At 48.9% G+C, this 22,875-nt stretch overlaps 1 protein-coding gene across 1 annotated transcript in view; it reads left to right on the top strand.

The window, feature by feature from the left end:
- The first annotated feature begins 6 nt into the window (after positions 1 to 6).
- LOC102885125 (sodium/potassium-transporting ATPase subunit alpha-2) overlaps positions 7 to 22,875 on the top strand; it is a 23,248-nt gene continuing 379 nt past the window's right edge. The window contains exons 1-23 of the mRNA XM_006922902.1: positions 7 to 52; positions 4,228 to 4,332; positions 4,541 to 4,600; positions 6,169 to 6,372; positions 6,885 to 6,998; positions 7,263 to 7,397; positions 8,098 to 8,215; positions 10,004 to 10,272; positions 11,090 to 11,288; positions 11,419 to 11,528; positions 11,679 to 11,813; positions 12,525 to 12,714; positions 12,841 to 13,016; positions 16,631 to 16,767; positions 17,242 to 17,392; positions 17,473 to 17,641; positions 17,893 to 18,047; positions 18,214 to 18,337; positions 18,533 to 18,678; positions 18,882 to 19,012; positions 21,476 to 21,577; positions 21,684 to 21,775; positions 22,744 to 22,875. The exon at positions 22,744 to 22,875 is cut by the window's right edge and continues 379 nt beyond it. Of these exons, the coding sequence (XP_006922964.1) occupies positions 41 to 52; positions 4,228 to 4,332; positions 4,541 to 4,600; positions 6,169 to 6,372; positions 6,885 to 6,998; positions 7,263 to 7,397; positions 8,098 to 8,215; positions 10,004 to 10,272; positions 11,090 to 11,288; positions 11,419 to 11,528; positions 11,679 to 11,813; positions 12,525 to 12,714; positions 12,841 to 13,016; positions 16,631 to 16,767; positions 17,242 to 17,392; positions 17,473 to 17,641; positions 17,893 to 18,047; positions 18,214 to 18,337; positions 18,533 to 18,678; positions 18,882 to 19,012; positions 21,476 to 21,577; positions 21,684 to 21,775; positions 22,744 to 22,772 (3,063 nt within the window). The 5' untranslated portion in view covers positions 7 to 40 and the 3' untranslated portion in view covers positions 22,773 to 22,875. The remainder of the gene's footprint in view (positions 53 to 4,227; positions 4,333 to 4,540; positions 4,601 to 6,168; positions 6,373 to 6,884; positions 6,999 to 7,262; positions 7,398 to 8,097; positions 8,216 to 10,003; positions 10,273 to 11,089; positions 11,289 to 11,418; positions 11,529 to 11,678; positions 11,814 to 12,524; positions 12,715 to 12,840; positions 13,017 to 16,630; positions 16,768 to 17,241; positions 17,393 to 17,472; positions 17,642 to 17,892; positions 18,048 to 18,213; positions 18,338 to 18,532; positions 18,679 to 18,881; positions 19,013 to 21,475; positions 21,578 to 21,683; positions 21,776 to 22,743) is intronic.

The raw sequence follows: 22,875 nt of genomic DNA, 5'->3' as shown, positions 1-22,875 counted from the left end.
ATCTCTCCAGCCTAGGTCCCCTCAGCCACTTTGCCCCAAGATGGGCCGTGGGGTGAGTATCCCCAAAGAGCAGGGGTGGCTCTGTGGGAAGGAGAAAGGCTCTCTGAAGGCTGAGGGAGGCTAGAGAGAAATGATGAGGTGGGATGGTATGTGGAAGGAGGGTCAGAGAGAAGCCGATCCGCTGAGGTAGTTTGAACTTGGAACTCAGTCTCCTGGCTACTACGCTACAAAGCGTACACGGATCCACTGCTCACATGCCCAAGTGCCCTCCTCTGCAGCACTCCCATAGTCAGCTCCACAGCCCACTACACCCATCCCCTCCAGCTCTCCCTCATCTGCATTCTTCATCTCTGTCCCATACCCAACAATCTCTTGACTTCCCAGCTAAAGGGTTCTTTGGTACTGCTGATCCTCCCTGTCTTAGCCACCCTCTGAAAATATTCATTTCTTTGGGAGTCCCAGCCTGAGAGGATGTGGGTCCAGGAAGTTCTGGGTACCAGCTCCAGGGGCCCTGAGTCCCAAGGACAGCTGGGAGGGGTGTGGGGGAAAAAGAGTCATGTGCACCCAGACGCCAGCCCAGCACCCCTCCAGATGTCCCAGGCAGCACTGTCCTGCCTTGGGCTTTGGGGACTTTCCCAGAGGTGAGGTCTGCCTCTCCCCGACCTCCCAGTCCACTCCTGCCTATGGCATTCTGCAACAAGGGAGATGCCAAGGGGAAATTAATAACTATGGCGGTGGGGCTGGGGGTGGGGTGGAGGCAAGCACCAAGCCTTGGATTCTTGGAAATGAAATTTCTGTATGGAGAATTACACACTGTGCCCATGGCTTTCCTTTTACGCAATGCTGGGCACAGGGAGCCACGGGGAATATGAGGAAAGAGCGGGGCTGTGGGGACTGTGGGGAGTTTCTGGGCCCAGAAGGGTCAGGCAAGGACGTGCTACTGCAGTGAGTTTAGCAGCTGGGAAAACTCTGAGCTTGGACACCAGGGTTCCTGAGCTAGGGTGTGAGCTATAAATAGAACATGTGTGCGCACGCACCTACAACCCATGTGCTTTCCATAAGCTGGAGATGGTGCAGATATTCATGGATGAGCACCTGTGTTTTTGTCTCAGTGGGCAAATTCAGGAATGTACAGGCCCCCAAGCATGCGTAAGCACTGATATGCTGCTTGAGACCTTCAAACTGCTCCTCGGCATCTCTTGTTCCCCTAGTGAAAGGGAGTCCCAACTGAGGTGCCGGACCTCTGAGGGGAGGTCAGGTGACACTCCACTGCCTCACCCAGAGTGGAGAGGAGGGAGGCAGCCTTCTCCCCTGCTCCCCAGAGAACAAGGTGGACCCAGCTCAAGAGGTCTTGCTTGGGAAGCCATTTGACCTTGACTCCTTCAGGGGACTCCAGTCGCTTGGGGTCTGTGCTTCTCCTCTAGCATCCCCTTCCCTGCCACCCCCAGTAGCAAGTCAGGCAGCAGATCCAGTTCTGCTTGGACTTAGGGCAGAAGCCTGGAGTTCAACCTGCCGGGAGACCTCTGAGGAGGTGAAGCAGCCCCTACCCTCATCCCCCTCTGGGATTCATTCTGCTTCCATTGCTTTTCCCCTGCATCTTCCCTCCGAAGAAAGGCCTAACTGTCACCTCATCACACTGTGGCCCTGAAGGGCAGCGTGGGAGTTGGGGGAAGGGACGGCACTGGTAGGAGGGAAGCCGGCCTGCTCCAGCTGCCACTGAGAGGCTGCAGTGGGGGGAGCAGTGGCTGACTTCCAGCTTCCCCCACTCTGTCCCAGCCTCTGGCTTTCTCAGAAAGAACTCTCTGTTCTCCTTTAGCATTCAAGCCCTGGACTGGGACTTGTGGTTGGGGGAGGGAGAAAGCGTGTTGGTGGGGTGGGGGGGTGGTCCTTACTTCCTCTCTTTCTTTCTTGCCTGGGCAGCCTGCTGGCCCCAAATCTCTGCAGGCTCCTGGCGACAAAGGCTGAGATCCTTGCCAGGGCAGGGGGAGGAGGAAGGGCCGTGTGTCCCAAGCTCTGTGCCTGCCTGAAGGAGAGCATAGTGGGAGCTAAGGGAACGGGGTGCCGCATTCTGCGTGGGGCTGCTAGCTTGGCCACCATCCAATACGCCCAAAGTGCGTGGGCTGGCAATTTTTTAAAACCATGCATTGGATTTTAAGCTTCATAAACTTTATTCTACATCTAAATGTACAGAAATTCTCGGGCCTCTGCTCCTTTGCCCCAGCAGCACTCCTCCGCTGTGGGCACCAGGCCGATTCCTGCCCCTAAAGCTCCGGAGGGCCACATCGAAGCTCGAAGCTCGTCCAGCCATCGTTAGCCTTTCATTCATTTCTCAGCCCTGTCCCATCAACGACAGAGTTCACGTATCCAAAGCATTTCAATCCATACAATGAACTCTCTTAGGTCACCTGGGGAAGGAAGAGGGGGCAGTGCTCAGAAGCCCTCCCCACCTATCTGTAGGGCTGCTTCAGTCTCCCCAAGGTGATCAGCCTTTAGAAAGCCAAAATTATACTTGACCCATGGACACTTCACATGGAGACAAATGCAAACTTCAGTGTCTAGGAGATTACAGAGTCCACTCTCACTGCACATCTTCTGTCCTGATGTCATCAGTCGGTCAGATTCCTCCCTCTCTAGAGGCTGGATTTGTGTCTATGATCAGAGCAGCTGCCTGACTCTGATGAGAAACAAAGGCATTATCATGGAGCACGGAGGGATTTTAGGGCAGTGAAACTACTCTGTGTGAGGCCATAATAGTGGATTCATGTCATTTACAGTTGTCCAAACCTGTACAGTGCACAACACCAAGAGTGACCCCTAAGGTAAACTCTGGCTTTGAATAATATGACTGATGCGTCAATGTACGTCTATGGACTTCAGCCTATGGACTAAAAGAAGTATGACACTCTGGTAGGGGACACTGATCTCAGGGTAGACTGCATATGTAGAGACAGCAGTATATGGAAAATTTCTGTTCTTTCTGCTCAATTTTGCTGTGAACTTAAAACTGCTCTAAAAGAAAAATCTACTTTTAAAAAATGCATAAAAAGAGAAAACCTTGGCCATAAATCTCACCCAGGTATCCCTTCCTTATGGAAAAAAAAAAAATTACCCCATAGAATAGAAAAGCTCATCCCTAAACATCCAGCATAGAGAAAGAAACTGGGCAGACCCAGTGACAAGGACTAGATAATCCTAAGGGATGGGGAGGATAGAGGCCTGGGGAGAAAGAGGGAGTAAAGAGGCATAAAAACTTCCTGCCCTCTCCCCCCGAAGTTCTCTATGGGACCCTGGAAGCCTGGTGGTGGTGAGGAAACCACAGGCCCTGAGAGGAAGGGGAAAATGATAGCCTCATGAGGATCCTGCTAAAATGTTTACCTGATTTCACTAGAGGACCCAGGGACCTAAGAGCTCTATGCATTTTAATTTTAGATTTATCCTCAGAGACCATTTACTTTATTTTTTGGACAAATGAGGCTCAGGTTGTGAGCCCCATTACCTAGTTGTGCTTTGGGGCCTCAAGTCCTGCAAATTGCCTCTTGCTGGGCAGAGGGCTCTCAGCAATTTCGTGGCCCCATTTCCTGGACACGCTCTGACCCTCCTTCTACTGACGTCTGTCAGCCCATGAGGTTTGATCATTCCATTTCCACACGCCACCACCAGGCCCTGTAGTACCCTAGCCTCCTCCAGACACTTTCCTGCCCTGCCCCCTGGCTCTGCAAAGACTCTTATTCCCCCAAATTCCTAACTGTCTCTACTCCTCAATGAGCAAAGTAGCCATGGTGTAGGGACAAAGACGTCCCTACAGGGTGCTTCTACCCCTCACCAACCCTCAACCCTGCCCACCCCCTTCCAGGATTCTAGATGGTGTAAGGTGGTAGTTTTAAAGTTTTTGTATATTTTGGTTTGTATTTAGCAGCAGGTTTCTTTCAACAAACAAAATTTTAGCAGAAGCCCAAATACTAAACATCTAAGAGTGAGCTCCTGAGTCCTGAGCCCCTCAGCCTTCTGTGAAATTTAAACATAGAGCCCCACAGCTCTGCCAATAGTTTGCAAACTGAGGACCTGGGGTCCCCTCCACTCTCCACTCTCTTTTTCCTCCCTTGAGAAGATCACTACTTTGAACCCATTGCCCCCACTTCCAATGCCTGGGCTGTCTGCAGTCAGGAGGGAATAGAGGCTCTAGCCCCTGTCCTCCTTGACTCTCTGGGCTCCCCTTTTCTCCTGCAGGCTGGACGCGAGTACTCTCCTGCAGCCACCACTGCGGAGAATGGGGGCGGCAAGAAGAAACAGAAGGAGAAGGAGCTGGATGAGCTGAAAAAGGAGGTGGCCATGGTGAGGCCCATAGCCCACCTGGCCAGGCTATGGAAAAGGGGTCCCATGCTAGAAGAGCTGCCCCCACAGCCCAGTGCACTCAGATAAGATCGAGCCCACCCCTCCCATGCTCCTTGCCTCGCCCCTCTGCCTGTTGGTGCCATCATGTGCATTCTACACACACACACTCAGCCTCCCTCCCCAAAGTAACTCTGCTTCCCTTCCCCAGGATGATCACAAGCTGTCCTTGGACGAGCTGGGCCGCAAATACCAAGTAGACCTGTCCAAGGTGAGTGGCAGGGGGACTCTGGGGAAGACACCAAAGAGGTAAGAGAACTATGCAGCAACAGTGTGCAAGGGACCTTAAAACTGTACTCCATCCCTCGTCAGAGACAGGGAAACAGAGACCAGCAAGAGACTAGTTGATGGCAGAGCCAGACCTAGAGCCCAGATCCCCTGCTTCCTAGTCTATGACTCTTTTCCTGTGTACCTGGAAGCCAGGACTCCTTAGAACAGCAGTCCTCAACCTTTTTCGCACCAGGGACCGGAGCTTCTATGAGAATGCAATGCCTGATGATCTGAGATGGAGCTGAGGCGGTGATGCTAGCACTGGGGAGCAGCTGTAAATACAGATGAAGCTTTGCTTACCTGCCCCATCACTCACCTCCTGCTGTACAACCTGGTTCCTAACAGACCACAGACCAATGCTGTCCAAAGCCCAGGGGGTCAGGAACCCCTGTCTTAGAACCCAGGCCCCAGAAGGCCTCCAGGCAGGGCTTTCCCTCTACCCTAAGCAGTCTCAGTGATAAATGAACAACCTTTTAAAGGACTGACATACATGAAATTGTGGGGTGACCCCTACTATTCTTACAGTAGTATGTTGTCCCAAGGTCACATTAATAGCAGCACAATAGCAGCAAACCTATCATATTGAAAGATAAAAATTTATTAATCAAAAACGTAGTGATGTAACCTCCTCCTACAGGTCTTCCCTGGTTGCCCTTTTGAAAATTTTATGTCCCCATTCCTTTACCTTACTTTATTTTCGTTAATAACACGTTTTACTCTCTGGCAGTAACATTTATTGATTGTGTGGAACCTACCTAGATCATAAACTCCACAAGGTGGGGACTTTGTGAATCTTGTTCATCTCTGGGTCCCCAGAGCTGACAATAGAACCTGCCATGTAGTAGATGCTTGACACACATTATTAAATAAATGAGTGGAAAGATAGAGAGGTATATAAGAAGTGGCCTCTACCTTTGAAGAATGCAGCATCTAGTAGCAGAAAAGAATGCAAACAGAATTCCAGTGCCATTTTGTGAGTGTAGTTTTAGACAAATGCCTGAGATAAAATGGGATGCAGAGAGGGGCATCTGAACCAGCCTGGGGCTAGGGGAGCAGGGCCAGGCAAGGCTTTCTAGAGAAAGTGATAGGTGACTGCCGAAGCTGTGTGACACTGATGGCCAATAATGTAGGACTCTTCTTGAATCCTTGGCGAAGTGGGGAATCTGGAAGAGAAATAGTGGGAAGAACCCATTGCAATGTCTTTCCAGGGAGCCTTAGCCAGGCTACCTCAAAAGGAGATTATTGTGGCTGAAAATGTGTTTCAATCCAATGATAACCAGAGAATGGGGCCACACTTAAAACCTTTCTCAGCCTTCAAGGCTTCCAACAGCCACTGCAACACATCGCCTCCTTCGTGTGGCCTCTCCTGATGGTTCCCTAACCCTTCCAACCAGGTGGGATTTTCCTCTCCACCTGGACATTATTCCCCACCAAGGAGCTGGTGGAAAGTGGTGAGAGGCTGGGTTTGTTCCAGATGTGATCTCCCGCACTTCTCCTTGCCTCCCTCAGGGCCTCACCAACCAGCGGGCCCAGGATATTCTGGCTCGAGATGGACCCAACGCCCTCACTCCACCCCCAACAACCCCTGAGTGGGTCAAGTTCTGTCGCCAGCTTTTTGGGGGCTTCTCTATCCTTCTGTGGATCGGGGCCATCCTCTGCTTTCTGGCCTACGGTATCCAGGCTGCCATGGAGGATGAACCATCCAATGACAATGTGAGCTGGGATGCCTGACCCCTGAACCAGCCCATAACTCTGTCCTCCAACCCTAAATCTTCAGTACAGTTGGCGGGGTGGGGGGGCGGGGGACAGGGAACAAGACGCACATGTCACAGTGCTCTTTAGGCTGAAAATGGGTGAGGCTTCTATACAAATCCATAAGCATTCCCAACACACACACACACACACATGCAGACACACAATCATAATCGCTCATTAATGAGAAAGCCCTTCCCTGTTCCTTCATACTTAAGTGGGCTTGTCTGCATTCCTCAGTCTTTACCCCCTAGAGAAATCCTAGTCCTGGAAGCTCCCTAAGACTCCCCATACTTTCCAATCTTAGGAGGCTAGGGACAGAATTTTGAGGGGAAGGTTAAAGAGAAGAGCTTTCTTCTACCATTCTCACTTCCAGACACAGACAAAGGTGGCATTTAATGCTTGTCCCGAGAGCAGCTGCTCCTCTATGGTTGGGAGATGGGCAGGTCCCTCAAACCCTTTCTCCTTACCAGCTGTATCTGGGTGTGGTGCTAGCAGCTGTGGTCATCGTCACTGGCTGCTTCTCCTACTACCAGGAGGCCAAGAGCTCCAAGATCATGGATTCCTTCAAGAATATGGTGCCTCAGGTAGATGGCTTAGCTGTGCTCTGGGCTAGGACATAAGGTTTCTGGGAGGGTCCAGCTCATCTCTTCTCAACTCCTTGTGCTCTGAGATGGAGGGTTGGGCAGAGAAGTCCCTCTAACTATCAATGTCAGGACCTAGTTTTGTTGCTAAGGGTGCAGGGCTTCTCCTCCTCTTTAGTGGGGTTGGAGGAGAGGTGGGAGACCAGCAAGAGAGGAAGCTAGAGGTAGAGATGAGCACCTCATGAGATGCGCATGGCCTCCCCACAGCAAGCCCTGGTGGTGCGGGAGGGCGAGAAGATGCAGATCAATGCGGAGGAGGTGGTGGTAGGAGACCTGGTGGAAGTGAAGGGTGGAGACCGCGTGCCTGCTGACCTCCGGATCATCTCCTCTCACGGCTGTAAGGTGAGGAGGCCATGGCAGAGAGACTGGCTGGTCTAAGAGGAAGGTTGTGTAGAGCTGGGAGGGACCCGGTTAGAGGTTTGAAGATCGGGGGACCCAGATCCAAATGCCAACCGCTGACCCCATACCTCCCAGCTTCACCTTGTCTCATATATAGTGCATTGTCTCCTTATATCTGTGTGATAAATGCTCTGTGCCCTGGGTATTTTTTGATATCTACTTTATAGCCATCTTGTATTGAGTTCCAATTATTGTCAGATGCTTTATGTACATCACATATGGCATGTAATTTAACTCTGAAAGAATGGTCTAATCATGCAGGGTTGTTGCTTATGGCCACATAAGCTATGCCATGTATAACCTTAGATGGTGCCATGTTCATAGACTACAGTGTTGGTGGCACCCCTTATAATTGTGCAATGCAGATATTCTGGAATTCTGTACAATTCCCCCATTTTACAGGTGAGTAAATGGAGGCTCTGGTTAGGTAACTAGCCTGAGGTCATAAAGAAGTTAGTAAGAGCTATGATTCCAAACCAGTGCAGGGACAATAGCTGAGTAATGCTATAAATATGTGATGAGGACGAGAATAATTTTGTCCCTTGTGTCATGAAGATTGACTGCAGTTGGAGTCAGGAAACAGCTGTGTGTGCACAAATGTATCTGCCAGTCTGATGGCTACATTCCTCTCCTTTCTCCCCAGGTGGACAACTCATCCCTAACTGGCGAGTCAGAGCCCCAGACTCGTTCCCCTGAGTTCACCCATGAGAACCCCCTGGAGACCCGCAATATCTGTTTCTTTTCTACCAATTGTGTGGAAGGTGAGGCGCTGGCTTGGTGGGGGTACTCCTCACCCTAGCACTCACTAAGGGAGGAGTCTGAATCCTGAATCCTCAGTCAGAATTGGGGGCTCTGGCTGTACTTCCTTGTCAAAAGCCCTGCTATAGAGGAGGGAATTGAGGGTTCAGGGATTAAGAGCCCTGAAAATTACAAAAATAGTCCCTTTCAGAGAGCAGGGTATTTGCTGGGGCAGCTCTGCTCTATCCACTCCAAGACTGAGCGGATTCCAAAGCCTTCAGGTATTGGACCAAGACTCCCTACACACACACACCCATCACACACACTCACACATATCACACACACATCACATACACATCACACACTCACACAAATCTCACACTCATACACACTCACACATATCACACACATCACACATTACACACTTATACACACAAACCTCACACAGACAAAAATCACACATTCCCACACATCACACATCACACACACACACCCCAAGCCAGCTTTGATTCTTGGGTGTCTTTGGCTTGACAGATACCTTCTGTTTCTCTTGGGTCTGGGACTACTAGTTGCCTCATTCTGTGGCCCTTGCTTTGACTAGACCCCCAGGCTGGGGGAGGGGTGGGAAGTTTCCATGCAAGGTGGAAACTTGGGCCCTCCTTTAGGCTACATCTAGGACTGCACTTCACCAAGAGAAATTGTCATGCACTGGCTGCCGAGTTTGACCCATTCTTGTTCTGGGTTCTAGAGGTGACCAGAGGGCAGTAAGAGCTTCCAAAGCTGCCACCACCAAGTGGCAGGAGTCCAAGTACAGCTGAAGCCTGTGCCCTCTCTGGTCATGGTGATCCTAGTCAGGGCTGACTTGAAGAGGGGATAGGGAGCAAGAGCTGGTGGGCGAAAGAAGCCTGACCAGACCATAGGCCTCAGAAAGTTGGACAAAGGAGGACTTGTGCCCCCCTCTACACCTTGCCTTTCTTGTTTTGTCACTTCTCTTCAGTGCATTTGTTTCTCTGGGCTTTTCTCCTCCTTCAGCAAGTTGGAATTACAATGAAAATCACCAAAAATTAAATTTCCTAAATTTTTAACATGCTGAGATTCTGAAGATTGTTCCACATGTCCCACAATTGTTTAAAATGCCTAGCAAAATATTTCCATTATTTATTCTGAAATTAGCTTTGAAGAGAGCATCGGTCATAAATGGAACTAACATTTGTTGAGTGCCTACTATGTGCCAGGAACTGGTCTAGGTGCATTTCAGCACTCTCATTTAATTATTAAAGTGGTCCCTAGGTAGGAACTCGAACAAGGATTCAAACTCAGGTTTAGCTGGCTCCTACATGCATGCTCTTCCCATTTCCCACCCTTCCTCCCCTAAAGGCCTCTTTAATGTCTACATAAGGGTCAGTAATTGCCTAGCTTCTTTTATAGAGATTCATGCCTAATGTTGAGAAAAAGAATCTTAAGACTACATGGAAAATTCATAAGTGCTTTACTTTGTGTTCATAATATACTTTTCAATAACAAGTGTGAGATTGATTTTACTAAAATACTGCAGGCAATATTTTTATTTCACTTATTGAATCTCTTCAATTTGAACATTATTTGCAAGGCTTTTCCACGGGCCCAAGTGTAGGTGAAAATAATTTGTTGTTGTACTGAGCCTGGGACTGGCAATCTATGCAGGGAAAGTAAGCCAATCTACTAAAACTGCAGGATCAGAGTCTTTGGCCCCTTTACTCCAGTATGGTTTTCCTTTCTCAGGAAGTAGGACAGTGCTTCAGTTCAGCCTGGTGTCCTCTCCTATGTTTCAGGCACTGCTAGGGGCATCGTGATTGCCACAGGTGACCGGACGGTGATGGGCCGCATAGCCACTCTGGCCTCAGGCCTGGAAGTTGGGCGGACACCCATAGCCATGGAGATCGAACACTTCATCCAGCTGATCACAGGAGTGGCTGTGTTTCTGGGTGTCTCCTTCTTCGTGCTGTCACTCATCCTGGGCTACAGCTGGCTGGAGGCAGTCATCTTCCTCATTGGCATCATCGTGGCCAATGTGCCTGAGGGTCTACTGGCCACTGTCACTGTGAGTGGTCAAGCTGAAAAGCCACCAGGGGAGGGTCTTGCTACCCTTTCCTCAAAAGTAATAGAGGCTTATTACTTCTCAGCAATTTTTTTACTGCCAACCCCTAAAATCGCATAACACATTCTCCTTTAATACATGCCTCAGAGTTTGAGTCTGAAAAAAATCTCAGGTTGGGCTATACCTCGGCACAAAGTTTCTCTCCTGGAGCTTGTCATGGTCACCTCTTTTCACTAACCACAAATTATTCATCTGCCTCTTGCAGTCTGGAGCTCATTCAGGCCAACAATTCTGTAGAGGCTCTCTCAAAGGTCACCAGTGACTAACTAGCAAATCCAGTGACCTTTTCTCAGCTTCAATCTTTAACTCTGTTGCTGAAATGGATACTGCTGTCCACCTGCCTGGAATCTTCTCTCTCGTTGATCATTGTGACATGTCACTATCCTGGCTTTCCCCTCTCTGTCCCCAGCAGTGTCTTCTCTTTCTCCCTGATGCTAATTCTCAGGCTTCAGCTCTCTGCTCTCCCCTTACACCCTTAGAGTGAGCACAGTTTCCAGGGCCTGATCTGGGCGACTGTCACATCCCCAGACACAGCGCTACACTGGCCCTCTCTGAAGCTCTAGCCAAATGTCTTCAACTCCCTACTGGACGTTTCACTTAAATATACACCTGTGATCTTGATTCAACTGCTCACACTTAGGTCCCACTCATGTTTATGGAGCAGGATCAAGGGAGGAAGGAGAGAGCCCTGCTCTGGGGTAAAGTCATAGACATCTCCAGCTCAAGCTTAGCCCTTTTTTATTTCCTCTCTCTCTATCAGGTGTGTCTGACCCTGACAGCCAAGCGCATGGCGAGGAAGAACTGCCTGGTGAAGAACTTGGAGGCGGTGGAGACACTGGGCTCCACCTCCACCATCTGCTCCGACAAGACGGGCACCCTCACCCAGAACCGCATGACTGTTGCCCACATGTGGTTTGACAACCAGATCCATGAGGCTGATACCACAGAAGACCAGTCTGGTGATTGGGCATCGCAGAAGAGTGAAGGGGGCTGGAGGATGTCCAAGACACTGGGTGGCGGGGTGGGCAGGGGGGAGATAAGGGCTCTAAAGGGAAACCAAACTCCTGGTTCTCCCTCATTTCCTTCCAGGGGCCACTTTTGACAAACGATCCCCTACATGGACGGCCCTGTCTCGGATAGCTGGTCTCTGCAACCGTGCAGTCTTCAAGGCTGGACAGGAGAACATCTCTGTGTCTAAGGTAGGGGGTCAGGGTTGTCTCCATAGCCTGCCCACTTTGCTAACACCCAGCTTCCTCTCTCACACCTGTGGCAGCCTCTGAGGCTCAGTGCCCTCTCCCCTTGGTCCTCCATCCTTCCCCAGCCCGTGACACTGAATTCTCTTCTGGCAGCGGGACACAGCTGGTGATGCCTCTGAATCAGCCCTGCTGAAGTGCATTGAGCTGTCCTGTGGCTCTGTGAGGAAGATGAGAGACAGAAACCCCAAGGTGGCAGAAATTCCTTTCAACTCCACCAACAAGTACCAGGTCTGGTCAGGGCACCAAAAAGGAGAAGGGGAGGGACAGAAATGAAGGGGTACATAAAAGCCAAGGAGGAGTCATCCACATGAGGAGCAGGGGCATCTGAGCATCATATCCTCTCACCCTGGCTTTATCCCCCAGGGCAACCTGAGTGAATATATGTCTGGTTACCATTATCCCTTAACTCCCAAACTACACCTGTCACCCTCTTGACTCTTCTTCCCAGAGTTCCCCAACCTCTGGCTCCAGTCCCCCAGCTCTTCTATCCCATTAAGATGAAACATACTTTTGAAATTTTCTTAGGGTATCCCTCAGCCTGTAGGCATCTGTTAAATGACAAAACACAGTCTCAGCTATGTCTATGTAGGTCATAGAGGTAAAGCCCCACTAAGGTCAGTATGATGGTGGGGGAGGATGCTGACAAGAGAGCCATCCAGCCCCTGGCAGTGTCTGTCTTAACTGATTTTAATAAATATTTGTTGAGTCAATGAATGTTCTATGGGAAAGTGACTCCCAAGTTACAAGGTTAAGACTATGAGACCCAAACAGCACTCTACACATAGAGACTGTCCCTATGCTGACAAAGATTGATTGGTCAAGACTTATTTTATCAAGGAAGTTTTCTTACCAGCCTCTGCTCTGTCCCAGGCCCTGTGCTAGGCACTGGAGCTACCAAGACAAGTATGATCCCTCTGTAACTACTTGTCTTCTCTCCAGCTGTCCATACATGAGCGAGAAGACAGCCCCCAGAGCCACGTGCTGGTGATGAAGGGGGCCCCAGAGCGCATCCTGGACCGGTGTTCCTCCATCTTGGTGCAAGGCAAAGAGATCCCTCTGGACAAGGAAATGCAAGATGCCTTTCAGAACGCCTACATGGAGTTGGGAGGGCTAGGGGAGCGAGTGCTGGGTGAGCAGCCAGAGCAGGGAGCAGGGCCGAGAAAGGGATCTCCAGTGGCTTCCCTGGGGTTAGGGGCTTTGGTGGTGTTCAAGCAGCCATCTTGCTGTCTTACTCCTCCCTTCTGCCCTCCTTCAGGGTTCTGTCAACTGAATCTGCCCTCTGGAAAGTTTCCTCGTGGCTTCAAATTTGACACAGATGAGCTGAACTTTCCCACAGAGAAGCTTTGCTTCGTGGGTCTCATGTCCATGATCGACCCTCCCCGGGCCGCTGTGCCAGATGCTGTGGGCAAGTGTCGGAGTGCAGGCATCAAGGTACTGGCCTCACTTCCTCCCCTCCACCCTCTCCATCCACATGCCAAAGGTCAAGAGGCTGCAGGGCTTGCTGGCCTGGGGACACCCAGGCCACTGGTGGTCTCCTTCCCACTGACTGTGGGAAGCTGTCACCTGCAAAGAAAGGTCAGCCACGGCCTTGAAGTACTCACCTTTGTCCCTTGTGCTCAGAATGCCCAGTTTCTCATGCCCGTCCTCTCCCTCCCTGACATTCCGTTCTGATGTCAAGCTGATCTGGCACCCCTATCTTGGAAATACAGTTGTCCTGCTCTTCCCAACCACTGCTCACTTTCTCTAGCCATTTGGGATGGGATTATCAGGCTCCTGTCTGCACCCACTTACTCCCGCCAGAACCTTGTAGACTGGGTCCGGACCTCATTCCACCCAGCACACCTCTCTCGAGTTCTCTCGTTCAACTGCAATTGCTTCTCAATGTCCACTCCCTCCCCAGTGCTACATTTGTTCTTCATTTAACAAATATTTATGGTTTGCCAACTGTGTACCAGGCAGTGTTCAAGGTGCTGGAGTTCAACAAACAAATAAACAAACAAACAAAACAAACATAAATCCCTTCCATCTTGGAGCTTACTTTCCTATTCCAACATACAGCAATTTACCACTCCTCTTAACCTAGCTACTCACCAGTTCTGGTGCCTTCACTTGCTCCTGCTTTTTCAACATCTCACCTATTATCATGTAAGTTCAACTCACCTTGTCTACTGAGGTCCAGGTACTGTGCTAAGTGCTGGGGATACAAAAATGAGTAAGACATAGCCTGGCCTCCAGAGCTCATGGTCTCTCAGGGGGAACAAATGCCTTTACAATTAACCACTAAACAATCATAATAGCTAGGGTAATTGAGCACCTACTATGAGTCAGATACTCTAATAATAATAAAAACAGCCAATTGTTTTGTGAACTGCTATTAGTACTAAACCTGTATAATCTCATTTAATCTTCATAACGACCCTATGAGCAAGCACTAGTATTTTCCTTTTTTTATAGAGAGGGAAACTGAGGCACAAAGTAACATGCCCAAGACCACACAGCTAGTAAGTAGTACGGCCAGAATTTAAACCAAGGCAGTCAGCTATTTCTTAACCATCACACTAGAGGGTTTTTCTGTATATACGGGTATATATGTGATTTCTGAATCCTATAGCACTCTGTCTCCAAGGTAAGCATCATTACCCTCATTTAAAAATAAAATAAGCTGAGACTCAGAGTGGGTAAGTGCTTTCCCAAAATAAAACTGCTAGTAAGAAATGGATTGGCTGTATGAAGCATGGCCTGCTTCTCTGGAAGGTACATACTGCCCCTGCTCATCAGGCTGCCTCTTGCCATGATTAGAACTACTTCAGAGGCCTGAGGAAAGTCCCTCCATGGGAAGTCAGAGCAGGGAGCAGTTAATTCTGCCTCAGGAAACGACAGTGTTTTACAGAGGGCATGATATTTGATCCAGGCCTCAACAGTTGACAAGTATTTTGTAAGGCACTGAGGGAAGAGGAAGGCACGTCAGGAGCAGGGACAACGTGTTCCCTGCTTGGTTAGACTGTACCAGCATGTGAGTTACAGGGAAAGGTGGCAGAGGACCACTGGGAATTAAGGCTGGAACTTTGGGCCAGGGCCATTTGCTTAAATGCCAGACTTAGGCTTTATCCTGAGGTCCACAGAGAGCCACACGTGTCACAGGGCAGATCTAGCTTTTAGGAGGCTACCTGGATGGAGGAGGACCTGGATTTGGAGAAGATCTAGAGTCATGGAGACAGGCAAGAGACTATTACAATAGTGCAGGCAAGGAATGATGACCCGGATGAGGACAGCGACAAAGGGAGTGGAGGAGAGTTGTTACTTTCGGGAAATGTTTGGAGGACTTGGTGACCAAACTGGATATGGAAGATGAGGAGGACATAGGAGACAAAAGGTCTGACTGAATAGGGGGTATTTCCTAATGTAGGGAGTAGCGGAGCAGGCTTGGTGTGGATGGTGGGAGTAGAAATAATGAGTTCAACTTGACCTTATATTTAAACAGTCTGTAAGACACCCAGGGAGAGGTGTTCTAGGAAAAGCTGGAATATAGTTTACAGCTCAAGAAAGACTGTCAGGACTGAAGCTTTGAGTCTCATTAGACCACGAGTACAAAATAAAGACATATTAGGACGTTTTATTATATTGCCCAGGAACAAAACACCTAGACTAACAAAATGGATGCCAAGGCAGCAATATAATGAAGCAGTTCAGTTAAATTTTCGATAATTACAAATTGTAATGTTTAACATTGTCCAGAGAAAGAGCATGAGTCAAGAAAGAGGAGAAGAGTGAAACCCTGGGGCACACCAACATTTAGGAGCAAGTAGAGGAATGAGAACCAGTGACCAAGGGAAGAGAGTGGTAAGATACAGCTAACATTTATTAGGTGTTTACCCAATGCCACTTACTCTTCATGACAACCACAAAAAGTAGGACTCATTTTCTCCATGTGCTGAGACTCAGTGAAAGGACTTGTTTAAGGTCCTAGAGCTAGGGAAAGTCAGGTTTACACTTAAGTCAGCCTTCCAACTCCAAGCTACTTCTTCCACCCTTCTTGGCTGCCTCCCTGAGGAGGGTGAGAAAGTGAATGAAGAGAGTGGAGGGGAACCAGAAGTAAAGGGCCCAAGGGAGGAGAGTGTTTCAAGGAGGGATAGTGAATAGTGCCAAATGCCTCAGAAGAGTCAAGAGGAGGAGTATTGAAAAGATGCTATTGTTTTTCAATTTAGAGGCTTACGTGTCCTTCGGGGGGCAGTTTCAGTGAAGTGGTAGGGCTGTGAGAGAAGGCAGTGGGGCCTGAAGAGGCTTCCTTCTCTTAATATTTATTTGGTTTGTCCCATGAACCAAAACATGCAAATGCTAACCTAATCCAGCTTTGATCATTTGATGCTTATAATAGCCTCTTAAGTAGCTTTCTCAGATGCCAACCACCCTCCCCAACCAACTCAACCATTCTGCAACACTACAATGAATATTATTATTAGGGTAGGAATCACCTTCTTCCCACATCATGGAGTAATGTCGGGGAGAGGGAAGGAGGACCGTCTCCATGTCCTCCTTACTCTGTCCAGTGAGACTGCCTGTAGCAATTATATTGGACAGTAAGAAGACCACATTCTGATTCTGACTCTCTGCAACCTTAAGCAAGTCACGACCCTTCCTAAGCCTTTGTTTCCTCGTTGGTAACAGGAGGGAGCTATTAAGGGTCCTCTGGCTCTGATAGCCACGTATCCCATGAAATCCTTACTCCTGAACAATCTTTGAGGCTTCTTTTCCAAGGGAACCTTGTCAACATGTTACTTTGTCATGGCAGCTTTCTTTCATTTAAGCAAACTATTTCTGATCCCCAGAATATAACTTGTCATTGTCTCTCCCCCTCACCTACTCACCCAAAGACGCACGCGCACGCACACACACACACACACACACACGAGTTCCATTTTTTCGGCTGAGATCTATCAGCCTCAGCATCTAGTGGTCTGGCTTTTCCTGACTTTGGGAAAGAACTAGAAGGAGGGGAAAATCTTAATACTGCTGTCCTTTTACCTTTTCTCCTTTCTTCCCACCAGGTGATCATGGTGACCGGGGACCACCCTATCACAGCCAAGGCCATTGCCAAAGGCGTGGGCATTATATCAGAAGGCAACGAGACTGTGGAGGACATTGCAGCCCGGCTCAACATACCTGTCAGTCAAGTCAACCCCAGGTGAGGCCTTTGCAGGACCCCCTATCCTTGATCAACCACAGGGTACCTGAGTCTTGCCTGGGATATCGGGTTAACACCTCTGGGACCTTTACAGGCCTTTCCTTTGGTTCCTCAGTTCTAAATGTGTCCAGACTGTGCCACTGTTTAGCTGCGTAACCTTGGAGACGTCTTCTTACCTTTTTGAGTCTCCATTTTCTCAAATACAAAATAGGATCTTATCTATACCGCAGGGTAGCTACAGCAGTGAGATATGTATAAGGGATAGAACACACGCCTAGCAGACTGTGCTGACTGTGATGATGTGCATGAAGAGAATCTAGCAACACTTCTTCAGAGAGAGAACTGGGAAAAACAGGTCACTGAGCTTTGAGAGAGAGGAAGATGAGGCCAGGGGGGACTGGAGCACCAGAGGCAGTCAGGACAGATGGCAGGCTGGCTAGGCCAGGAATCAGCACCTCTGCCCCTGCTCTGCAGAGAGGCCAAGGCGTGTGTGGTGCATGGCTCTGATCTGAAGGATATGACGTCAGAGCAGCTGGACGAGATCCTCAAGAACCACACGGAGATTGTCTTTGCACGGACATCTCCGCAGCAGAAGCTCATCATCGTGGAGGGGTGTCAGAGGCAGGTGAGCAAGGTGGCGTGAGGCAGGGCGGGCATGCTGTGTGCAGGGCTTTGACCCTCTAGCTTGGCTGTACCTTCTCCCAGGGAGCCATCGTGGCGGTGACGGGCGATGGTGTGAACGATTCCCCCGCGCTGAAGAAGGCGGACATAGGCATTGCCATGGGCATCTCAGGCTCTGACGTCTCTAAGCAGGCAGCCGACATGATCCTGCTGGATGACAACTTTGCCTCCATCGTTACGGGCGTGGAGGAGGGTGAGGAACCTATGCTCTGCTCTGGGGTGGCAACCAGGATGTTTGATGCCCGGATACCTGCTTCCTGTGCTTCCCGTGCCTTTTACCTCAGTCACAAAGTCACCTCACGATTCCAGGCAACCACTGCTGGCTTTAGCTTTCTTCACACACAAAATCTTCCTCTCTCAGGAAGTCAGGCAGCCCCACTTCTGGGGCTAGGGGTGGAGAAGGGTCCCTCTGATCTCCCTGATGCCCTCAGAATCTCTCCACAGGCCGCCTCATCTTCGACAACTTGAAGAAATCCATCGCATACACCCTGACCAGCAACATCCCTGAAATCACCCCCTTCCTGCTCTTCATCATCGCCAACATCCCCCTACCACTGGGCACTGTGACCATCCTCTGCATCGACCTGGGCACTGACATGGTGAGGCCAAGAGCTGAAGTAGGGGACAGGCAAGGCAACATGTGGGCACAGTGAGAAGGGATGGGCAGCAGGTCAGGGGCAGCTGTCCAGGCTTGCAGGTTGAAGAGAAAACAAGCACAAGGCTCCCTTCCATACCCTCCTCACCCCAACTCCCCACTTCACATAGGTCCCTGCCATCTCCTTGGCCTATGAGGCAGCTGAGAGTGACATCATGAAACGACAGCCGAGGAACTCACAAACAGACAAGCTGGTCAATGAGCGGCTCATCAGCATGGCTTATGGACAGATCGGTATGGCAGGGCCCTTGGGTTCCAGGGGGACCTCAAAGAATGCTTTCCCTAGCTTTTAGAGAAAGGAGCTCCCGGCAAATGTCCAGGATAGGGCCCAGCTCCCCCAGGGTCAGAAATGTCTGCTGTGGCCCATCAGGGTGGCCCCTCCAGCTTCCTTCTCTGACCCAGGCCCTGCCTCTCGCCCACGACCCACAGGGATGATCCAGGCACTGGGCGGCTTCTTCACCTACTTCGTGATCCTGGCAGAGAACGGCTTCTTGCCCTCACGGCTGCTGGGAATCCGCCTTGACTGGGATGACCGGTCCACAAATGACCTGGAGGACAGCTATGGACAGGAGTGGGTGAGTGGGGCTGAGTATGTGTGGACATATGTATATGAGAGGTGAGCTAAATGCCTGGCAGAGGTGGTCAGTAGTGGCCAACTAGGATTGGGGGCTAAGGGTAGACTTGGTGCCTAGGGTTTAACAATGGCCCTGAGCTATTTTACACTCTGATCCTGCCCGTTTTTTTTCACACTGTCACTTCTCTACTTACCTTCCCCCAGACCTATGAGCAGCGGAAGGTGGTAGAGTTTACGTGCCACACAGCCTTTTTTGCCAGCATCGTGGTTGTGCAGTGGGCCGACCTCATCATCTGCAAGACCCGCCGCAACTCAGTCTTCCAGCAGGGCATGAAGTGAGTGCCTCCCCTGCCAGGCACCCGTCCCCCCAGGCAGAGTCAGCTCTAGGCACACTCGCCAACCTGCACAGTCTTGCCTTAAGCCCATGGGCCCAGTTCTGCTAGGGGCACATCATATCCATAGCCATGTTTGAAATAGATGAAAGAAGATGGAGTGATACAACTATTTCTGATGAGTTTTATTTTGTTCCTAAAATGTACTTTGTTAAGATCTCCTTCCACCTTCCTTCTTTTTCTTCCCTCCATGCCTCCTTACTCCCTCTCTCTCTTCTTTCCTTTCTTCCTTTCTTTCTTTCTTTTTCTTTCTTTCTTTCTTTCTTTCTTTCTTTCTTTCTTTTTTCCTCTTTTTTTCCTTCTTTACTTCTTTCCTTCCTTCCTTTTCATTCTTCCTTCCTCCATCTCTTACTCTATTGACACCCCATCTTTTGCCCAGCTCTAAAAACAGGGTCTCCCATGCTCCCCTACATTTGTGGGTAGCTCTTGCCCTATGGTGATGGTGTTATCCTTGTAGGGTTGGTGAGCCGTTCAGGGTCAGGTTTAATACCTTCTTATATTGTGAGTTACAATGTGCCAGTCACTGAGGTAAGTGATTCAAAGACATTGTTCAACCTCACAACAGCTCTATGAGGTAGATATTATTTTTGGTTTATGGATGAGACCCCAAAAAGTTTAAATGTTGTGGTCACTCAGCTGGTAAGGGTTAACCCAGGTTAACCCAGATCAGCCTCTAAAGCCCAAGCTCTTTGCCACTACACTGGGCAGCTCACCTATCACAGAGTCTGGCACCTGGGAGGTGCTCAGAAATCACTCTGTGATTGTCACATGGGTGGTAGTAAGTGCTGAAGTTATCAGGCCTGTTCTCTTTATTTTCTTCTACTGGAGACAACGGCCACAATTCCCCAAGTGAGTTTTGTCACAATTTCTTAGTAAAGGAAAAAATTAAGATGCCAAAATCCTGGTAAAGTTAATAGCAGTTAAGATCCTAGGGAGAAAAAAGTGAAAAGTCTGTTAGATAGATAAAGGTAGCATGAAGAAAGGTGATTCCAGTGAGCTAAAAACACTAACAAGGAAAATGAAGTAAGAAGACAACAAAGAGCAGAGAATCCAAGAAATTGGATACAGTTCTGAGTTGAGACTTACTGAGTAGTGCGTGGGGGACATAGGAAGGTGGAACATAACTGGCTAAATTCAGCCCATTTGAGAGGCAAATGGAAAAGAAAGTCAGGCTGGGTACAGGGGAGTACTAATACCAACCAATCACCTGGCCAGAGGCAGCTTCAGCACCTCAGGCACCACCTGGGGTCCCTGGGCCCTCAGAGGGTCCTCCAGGATGCTATTCACATAGTTCAAAAGGCTTTACGGAAATTAAGCACTTACCTGTGAGAAGGCTCCTAAGCCCACTTAAGTGTCGCTCTTGGGCAGAAGTCTAGGTATGCAGCATAGTGATCGTATCAAGTGTAGTTAGCTCTGTTTGGAAGCTGGGTATATTTCTAATTAATTTTAATTGGGGAAACATATTTACTATTTATTAACAAATGTAGCTTGAAAAGCAAAAATCAATTAAAATTTGGCCTTTACAGAGGAAAAATAGAGGGGTCCAGAGTGAGTGAAAAGTTTGGGAACCACTGGTTTAAGCCATAAAGAAGTGAAGTGCATAAGGTTGAGTAATGATAATATGACTGAGCACTTTCCATACATTATTTCCCATGACTTTCCAATCCTATGATATAAAGGTAATATCTCCATTTTACAGAGAAGGAACATGAGGCTCAGAGAAGTAATGAAACACTGCTTATAACCAAAAGCTAGTAAGTGGCAGTGCTCCTGACTCCAGAAACTGCCCTCAGAATCTGATTCTATCTTGCTTTTTAATCCTGCCATAGTAAATATATATTTAACACTTACTCTCCAGTGAGCTCTCCCTCTGCTAAGTACTTTACAAACATTCTCTTCTTTATTGAATATCTACAACTGATAGCTACCAGGGGCTGTAGGAGACACTGGGAGTGTAGAAGACATACATGGGCCCTGAACTGAAGGAGCTTTCACAGCACCTTGCTGAGGAGATGACACTTTCACAGACCACTTGCCTGAAGCAATAACAAGATTATAAATGCTGGAGAGCAGTCCCCATGTCCCCAGAAGGAAGCTTGTGTTTACCATGGCATCTCCAGAACAGAGCATCACCCAACACATAGAAACATTTATTTAATGAATGAACATATGTATTATAGACAAGAATCAGAGGTTAATCAATAAGCATAAAAAGAGAAAAATATTTCTTGGGTTACACACAGAATGAGAAGAGAATATCTGCAGAGGGCACAGAAAGATGTCATGTATGATCCCTCCCTCACATTTCCTCTCCCCTCCTTCCCTTCCCCCACCAGGGGTCTCCCTGGATCTCTTTCTCTTTCCCCTCCCTTCAAATGCTACCTACCCTCCTTTCTTTGCCTCCAGGAACAAGATTTTGATCTTTGGGCTCCTGGAGGAGACAGCGCTAGCTGCCTTTCTGTCCTACTGTCCAGGCATGGGTGTGGCCCTCCGCATGTACCCGCTCAAGTGAGTGTCTCTTTAGAAAGGCACCTTCTAGGATCCAAATTCTGGTTCATCATCCTTTATGTGACCAGCCTCTAATGTTCCTAACACTCTCCTCTGCTTCCTTCAGGGTCACCTGGTGGTTCTGTGCCTTCCCTTACAGTCTCCTCATCTTCATCTATGATGAAGTCCGCAAGCTCATCCTGCGACGATATCCTGGCGGTAAGCACCTGCACGCCTCACTCCAACCCCCAGCAAATGTGACCCCCACTGTTGGCTATGCCTCCAGGGCTCCCAACCCAAACTCTATTCCAACTACAGAGCCCTGCTCCTTTCCCCAGTGCCCTCAGATCCTGGGCTCCAGGTTCTAGGACACCTAATTCCATTGAATGTGTTCTCTGCACCCTATTCCTCTCAGATTCTGGTCACACCTTAACATGCAGTTGGTCTCTGAAGCAACTGCACCTTCTACCTGGAATCACAAAATACCAGAATTAGAAAGGCCCTTGAGGTCATCTAATCCCACCTCCACATTTGACAGCTAAAAGAGGCACAGAAGTAAATTTATTTGTTCAGAGTCATAAAGCAAGGAGCAGCATAATTGACACTGGAAACCAAGGCCTCCTGCTTCCCAGGTATCGAACAAGTGCTTTGTTTTGTTTTTTTCAACAAGCGTTTTGATCACTTACTGGAGGTTGAAAAAGGATGGCCTACAAGCCAAACATGGTCCATGGATAGTGTTTGGTTTGTCTTGCCCTGTATTATTCAGGTGTGTTTTTTTAATTGACCCAATATCTAAAACTTAGGGGCTTTCACATAAAATCCAAATTTCTAACTTCTGGAAAATTACAAGAGCTGCCAAATTTCTGTTCAGCAACAACAGGTGACTGCCTCTTTAGAAACTCATTTTTTACCTGAATAGCTCCTATAAGCAGTTGCATTTTCACCCCCAACTACTACTCTATACCCACCCTCCACCATGCTAAATACAAGTCTCTCTTTTCTCTTAATCTACTACCCCAGCTCATAGGGTTTCATCCCCCACCCCTTTTAACCCCACTGAGGCTACTTCCCTTGGCCCCCATCCCTAGGCTCCTATCCACCTGGCCTCAACCACCCAAGCTCATAGAAAATTTACCTCCTGCCTTTTTTTTTTAAGCTCACCCTACAACCCTTGATCTCTCTAACAGGTTGGGTGGAAAAGGAGACATACTACTGAGCCCACTGGAAAGAAGAACCAGGCACAAGAAAGATGGGGTGCTCTGTAGGTGCTGCGGGGATGATGATGGGGAGGGGTGGAAAAACAGGGGTGGTTTTTAGGG

This window comes from Pteropus alecto, unplaced genomic scaffold (assembly GCF_000325575.1).
Source record: "Pteropus alecto unplaced genomic scaffold, ASM32557v1 scaffold359, whole genome shotgun sequence".
NCBI classification, from domain to species: Eukaryota; Metazoa; Chordata; class Mammalia; order Chiroptera; family Pteropodidae; genus Pteropus; species Pteropus alecto.
Note: the sequence above shows the minus strand (reverse complement) of the source record. Positions and strands in the feature narration are given on the sequence as shown.